This window comes from Clupea harengus, chromosome 19 (assembly GCF_900700415.2).
Source record: "Clupea harengus chromosome 19, Ch_v2.0.2, whole genome shotgun sequence".
NCBI lineage: Eukaryota > Metazoa > Chordata > Actinopteri > Clupeiformes > Clupeidae > Clupea > Clupea harengus.
This window is the reverse complement of record NC_045170.1, coordinates 9,019,713-9,026,849: the sequence shown is the minus strand read 5'-3', so window position 1 is coordinate 9,026,849 and position 7,137 is coordinate 9,019,713. Positions and strand designations below refer to the sequence as shown.

General features: G+C 44.6%; 1 protein-coding gene across 1 annotated transcript in view; it reads left to right on the top strand.

Annotated features, from left to right (window-relative positions):
- kcng2 (potassium voltage-gated channel, subfamily G, member 2) overlaps positions 1–6,363 on the top strand; it is a 24,871-nt gene extending 18,508 nt beyond the window's left edge. Inside the window, exon 3 of the mRNA XM_012832862.3 lies at positions 1,651–6,363. Within this exon, the coding sequence (XP_012688316.1) occupies positions 1,651–2,502 (852 nt within the window). The 3' untranslated portion in view covers positions 2,503–6,363. The remainder of the gene's footprint in view (positions 1–1,650) is intronic.
- Positions 6,364–7,137: the final 774 nt, after the last annotated feature.

The window sequence follows — 7,137 nt, the reverse complement described above, 5'->3', positions numbered from 1 at the left end:
CAATGAATTGAATGAATTGTCAGCTTTCCATCAAAAGAGAGCAGAACAGTGACATTTTGTGGGATGGAGCTAAAGGCCTTTCATAAAAGATGTGCATTCACATCAAACACACACACACACACACACACACACACACACACACACACACACCAGTAAACATATTCTAATGCATTTGACAGTGTGCCTAGTAGAAAGCGAATCACTTGCTGTTTGTAAATATGCTGCGATGGCTGGGCAATAACATGATGGAGAATGAAGATGAGATACAGCTACGCGTCTGGTGTTCACATCATCACGCATCAATCCTAATGTTCGTAGAGATCATAGAGAGAGAGAGGGAGAGAGGGAGAGAGAGAGAGAGAGAGAGAGGGAGAGAGAGACGAGAGAGAGAGAGAGAAAGAGAGAGACTTTTTTGTGTGGTTCAAACACTTAGATCTGTGGCTCCCGCTGTCCTTTTAGCTCAGAGTGAATGTCATTCAGAGGTCAGTAGTTCACTTTTCTTCCCAGACTTCCTGCCAGTCCAGCCAGCTCATCACGGAACACCTCACCATAGTCATATCACCAACCCAGCCATCTCAACACAGAACACCTCACCATTGTCATATCACCAACCCAGCCAGCACAACACGGAACACCTCACCATAGTCATATCACCAACCCAGCCAGCTCGACACGGAACACCTCACCATAGTCATATCACCAACCCAGCCAGCTCGACACGGAACACCTCACCATAGTCATATCACCAACCCAGCCAGCTCGACACGGAACACCTCACCATAGTCATATCACCAACCCAGCCAGCACGACACGGAACACCTCACCATAGTCATATCACCAACCCAGCCAGCACGACACGGAACACCTCACCATAGTCATATCACCAACCCAGCCATCTATGAGCGTCCCTGGAGCCCTTCACTCACAATGAGTATCACACATATCAAATATTTATGGCGTCCATTTTCAGAGATAGAAAAAAATCAAACGTTTGAGAGGATGTGACTTCAGTAAATGAATGCGGTGAACGTTAATGACTGAAATGGTACATTAGGAGCCATTTCCGTGTTCCCCATTGATTGCGTGGAGAAAACATGCATTCCTCTCCCGCAGCTCATTAGGGGGGGATCGGCGGTGGAGACCGAAGACAGAATCTTATCGCCTCCTCTGGTGCAGCCTTCTGTGGAATTCATTTTGTGGAAACCATCTCATCCATTAAAATGAATAGATTGGTCCGCAGTGTGTAGTTTTTAGCATAGCACGATAATGTAGAGCTCACACCAAACTCCATTAAAGAATGAAAATAGAAAGCGATTAAATGCCTGCATCGAGTAAGGGACAGTATGTGTGATGTGTAAATATACCACAGCTATCATATCTGATGAGAAATCTCTCTCATCTCTCTGTTCTCTCTCTCTCTATGATGTTCCAGTCTTTATTCATCCCTCTTTTTCTTCTGCCTCTCTTTCTATCAACTCCCCAACTTTGTCTGTCTGTCTGTCTGTGTGTGTGTCTGTCTGTGTGTGCGTGTGCGTGTGTGTGTGTGTGTGTCTGCCTTTTCCTTCTTCTGTGCCTGCATCCCTTTGTCTCTGTGTACCCCCCCCCCCTCCCTCGCCCCATTCATCTCTCTTTCATCTCCTCTCCCCTCAGGGCGAGTGCTCCCAGCGCTGCTTCAACATCTTCGTGCTGGAGACGGTGTGCGTGGGCTGGTTCTCCCTGGAGTTCCTGCTGCGCTTCATCCAGACGCAGAGCAAGTGCGAGTTCCTGCGCACGCCGCTCAACATCATCGACGTGGTGGCCATCCTGCCCTACTACATCACGCTGGTCGTGGACGCGCTGTCGGCCAAGGAGCCGGGCGAGCGGCCGGGCTCAGGCAACAACAACTACCTGGAGAAGGTGGGGCTGGTGCTGCGCGTGCTGCGGGCGCTCCGCATCTTCTACGTCATGCGGCTGGCGCGCCACTCGCTGGGGCTGCAGACGCTGGCACTGACGGTGCGCCGGTGCACGCGCGAGTTCGGCCTGCTGCTGCTCTTCCTGTGCGTGGCCATGGCCCTCTTCTCGCCGCTGGTCTTCCTGGCCGAGAGCGAGCTGGGCGCCAAGCAGGATTTCACCAGCATCCCCGGGACCTACTGGTGGGCCGTCATCTCCATGACGACGGTGGGCTACGGCGACATGGTGCCGCGCTCCATCCCCGGCCAGGTGGTGGCGCTCAGCAGCATTCTCAGCGGCATCCTGCTCATGGCGTTCCCGGTCACGTCCATCTTCCACACGTTCTCGCGCTCCTACCTGGAGCTGAAGGAGGAGCAGACGCGCGCGCTGCGCCAGAGGCCTGACTCGCAGGACAGCACCAAGTCGCAGAACAGCGACGACTCGCAGGACACGGACAACTCGTACCACATGACCGCCGCCGCACAGGCCTCCGTGGCCGCGTTGCACCGACGCTCCATCGCCGTCATGGCAACGCAAAGGCAGGACGAGGTGAAGAGGTTGGATAAGACCTAAGGCTGGTGCGTGTGGAGAAATAGAGTTGCTTCAAACTGTCTTCTTTTAAAAAAAAAGAAAGAAAGAAGTAATTTATGAAGATGTGTGATTTTTCAATGAGCTGGAATAAGCTTAGGAATAGTCCGACACAGCAAGCAGGTTTTGGAGCAGGAAATACATTTTTAAAGTGCTGGAACTGAGGACTACAGTAGAGTTTTCTGCTGGGTTAGTGAGACAGTGATCACTGTTCAAAGACATGGTTCCTGCTGCCAGTGTGTGTTTTCGGCAGATTTTTCTCGCCGAATGTAATTATGAAGAAGCCATGTTCCCTTTTCTCTTACAGTCCCCTCCACACTTATTGGCATCCCTTGGTAAAGATGAGTAAACAAGAGTTATTAAATTCACCTTTTGGGGAATAAGCTTAGTCTCACGCTAATAAAATGAGAAATAATCCAACCTTTGTTTGAAGTAGATTCATTCTGAGAAAAATAAAACTCATCAAGAAATAATTATTTTTAACAAAACCACATGTGGCGCACAATTATTGGCACCCCTGCATTTAATACTTTGCCCAACCTCCCTTTGCCAATAAAACAGCACAGAGTCTTCTCCTGTAACATTTTATAAGGTTGGAGAATACAGACCAGGGCATTTGAGGCCAATCCTCTTTACAGAATCTCTCCAGGTCGTCCAGGGTCCAATGTCCTCTCTCCACTCTCCTCGTTAGCTCACCCCACAGGTTATCTATGGGGTTCAGGTCAGGGGACTGAGATGGCCATGGGAAAAGCATGATTTCGTGTTCAGTAAACCATTTTTGTGTTGATCTGGACATATGTTTTGGATCATTGTCCTGCTGGAAGAACCAATGTTGACCTGGCAGAGGCAGCCAGATTTTGGTTTAAAATGTCCTGGTATCTATGACCCCATGTACCCTAAGGATATTCCCTGGGCCTTTGCAGGAAAAACAGCCCCCCAATATCACAGACCCTCTACCAAACTTAACAGTGGGGGATCAGGTTATTTTCAGTAAGTGTTTGTTGCCAAAAGGCTTAATTTTTGTTTCATCTGAACATCGTTCCAAAATCCAAGTCCCAGTAGTATTTCACAAACTCCAGGCGATGGCGTTTGTCATAAAAAAAGGCTTTTTTTCCTGGCATGCCTTGCAAATAATCTATTGTCATGGAGGTGGCGTCTGATGGTAGTTTTGGAGACCTCATGACCCAAAGATGTTATGTTTCTCTGTTACTCTCCAACAGCGATCCTTGGGGATTTGTTCTCCTCGCTGTTCATGGGGGCAAAATAAACTTGGGTCCTCTTCCAAGCAATTCCGGTTGGTTGGAATGAGATGGCCTTTGTGTCACCTCATATTTATACCCAAGTGAAACAGCAAGTCATGGAAAAGTTTGAAAGTTTCTAAACACTTCTAAAACATAAATGAAAAGATGCTTCAGGTACATTTAGTTTCTAAGAATTTCTAGGGGTGCTAATAATTGTGGCACATGTGGTTTTGTTAAAAAATATTATTTCCTCATTATTTCTTTCCTCAGAATAAATGTACTTAAATTAAAGGTTGGATTTTTTCCAAATGTCTAATTCACCAAGTCCTTTTCACTCATCTTTCCCAGGGCTGCCAGTAATTGTGGAGGGGATTGTATTTTGTTGGACTTGAGTGCTGGTTGCAGTACCACCGGGTGGCTTTTAATGTATGCTTTTTTTATCGACAGGAAATGAGACTGTTTTATGGGTTCTTTTTTCCTTTCTTTTTTTTTTACCAGAGTGTTTCTAATCCTACCGCAAAACTCCTTTAAACTGATGAGGGCTTGTCACAGGACAGACAGAGGCCTCCAGTGCACTTAGTTGTGGTGTCCGTCTGGTTCGTGCCGTCAGTCTGTCACTGCACGTTTTGCACTGTCAGTGCTCGGGGGGGCGGTGGGGCGGTGGGGAGGTTGGAGTGGAAAAAAGGAAGTGCATTTCTCTCTGTCTTTTACACAGAGTGAAAAAAAAAAAAAAAACTAGCTGCCTGTACTATTTGTGGAAACAACAATCCCAATAGCAGACTCACCTTTCAATTCATGCACAGCAGCACTGTTTTGATACGGACCAGATTCCAACCCACTCTCTGTTTGGCTTGCTTTAGACTCCCTAGACTCAGGGCTTGCTGGTTTCAATAAAGACGATTAAGCATAAAATCTCTCTCCTCTCTCCCATCACTGTTCCACGTCCAGTGAACAAACATCCGAACAGTAAAATATTCCCTGGCATTTGTTGGCCTGATTCAAATCCTAGTTATTGTTCCATTTTTACGCACCTCATTAGGCATGAGCAGACCATGGCAGTGTTGTGATGCAGAGCAGACCAAACATAGGTTATTTACTTATTATTAGGTTATTTATGCAGCTTCAAGGATAACGATGTTGCTTATTTAGTTTATATGCATGCAATTTAAATTCATCAGCTATACGGCAATTGAAATGTTACTTGTCGGTGAGCAGGCAGGGGTCATTCCGTCGACTAGGCATGCAAAGCCACAGCACAGCGTCAGCCCTGTTACTGCAGTAGCTGCAGAATAACAGCAGCAACATTAATATTAATACACCAGAATTTGTAACATCATGAACAATTATTATGTATTACTGTAGGACAATGTTGGCATGTATGACTCCTGACATCATTATTGGACTAGCACAACGGGGATATTTTTACTTAAAAGCCAATATCCATAATGAATGCGTTATGAATGAACAGCTGTCAGTAGTTAGCATGCTACTAAAGGGACTCCAATGTTGTCATGTTCCAAACCTTCTTCCAATTGCGTTCACAGGCAGGATATGCCAGTTTGGTCTATATAAAGCTCTGTAGACACAATAGAGGATAATAGAGAATAAAGCTGGCATGGCTGGTTTGGGTAAAGGCCCTGCTTAACAAACACAGACACACCCAATAAATACAGACACACATATATTACAGGCACACACATCAACTGCCTCTCAATTCACTAGACAGCCATTAACATAAATCTGTAGTGTTTTTCAATGCTAACATCCAAAATCAAACATTATTTAGTTACCTTACTTGAAACATACTTGATTGTGTTTCTCAGAGAACACTGAAGATGTTCAAGCTGTGAATCTTGTTTTTTCTCTCACTGCCAGTGGCAACAACCTTTTAAAAAGCCAATTAGTCAGTCATTTAAATAGCCATCATTCACAAATGGCCTTAGAAGAAAGATTCAGTAATCAACCGAATAATGAACTTCAGCACGACATCAATAGTTCTGCCATGCTCCGCCTTCATAGAATATCTAGCTGGAGGATAGCTCCTGCACTCACCTCACTCTACGGGAGTTGGATTTCAATCTTTTACTGAACAGCACAAAGATAATAGATGTTAGACCTTGCTAGTTTTTGTCTGTTTTTCATTAAAGTGTGATGTCTTGACGAGTAGTACATGATGAGGCAGAGTGCAATCTGACTGAAACACCCGCCGCCATTATCCCCGTCAATTTGCATCTTGCTTTCCTGAGCAGTACCTCTTCCTGCAGGCAATCAGGAGTGTGATAAAAGCTCCCAGACACCGAGATGGTCTAAGTCTAATGGCGCTCATTCACAGCCAGCCGAACCCATCAGGAAGAGGCATTAGGTAGCCTATGAGCCCGTAACAGGCCAGACAGACAGAACAGCCAAGACAGAACAGCGTGACACAGACTCAATGCACAAATCCAGTAGCCTACAACATTTACAACTAAGAATTCGTTAAATCTTTATAGTTCTAATATGCTGTGCTAATTTGTTTCAACTCAAAATTCTGTTGCTGACCATTGAAGAGTCTTTAAATGAACAATGTCTGTAATAGTTTTGAAATAAACATGTCTGGATCATAAAAGGTATTATAACACTACGAATTACTCAGACCAACAACAGAATTGGATTGTAGTGTCCTGTTTGTGCTAAAGACAAAAAGAGGCAATGACATCACCACGGTTTTAATTTGTTGTATGCAGTCGTAACTTGCAGTTTTAAGTTGTAGTGTGATAAAAAATGAAACAAATTGAAAGCAGAGCCAAGAGCCAAACAAATATTAGATCAAAAGTGATGGGTGTGAACACTGGTGTTTTGTATGATTGAACTTTGGATACATTCGTTGACTTTTGCTTCATCTGAAACATAACCTGGCAACCCAACGGCACTGTTGGAAATACAGTGTGTGCCAAACTAGAAGACTACTTAAAATACTTCAATGACTTCTAATGCTTGTTGCTTGCAAAACTGTCTGTTGAACATGAAATTGACAGGAAATAGGACAAAAGTGTAATGGTCTAGAATTACAGACTGCGCGTTTATCAAGGAAATAACCTTTAAAAAGACCTTCATTGTTCTCTCTAAAGTCAGCTACTGTGGATCCTGTTTTGTAGTTAAAGCAATATGGTTTTTGATGTAGATGAAGGTGTAAGCAACATGCAGTTTTTCAATAATCAGTGAATGTCTAACACAAATCTTCAAAGTAAATCTACATAGTTTTTTTTTTCACAGAAAAAAAAATGAAACATTCTTGGAAGCACATTTCTGCATACACCATTACATCCCAGTCAGGTGCAAGATTGTACATAATTCTACTGAGGAGAAAACTGATTGCCATGTGGTTTCTGCTGTGCAGAAA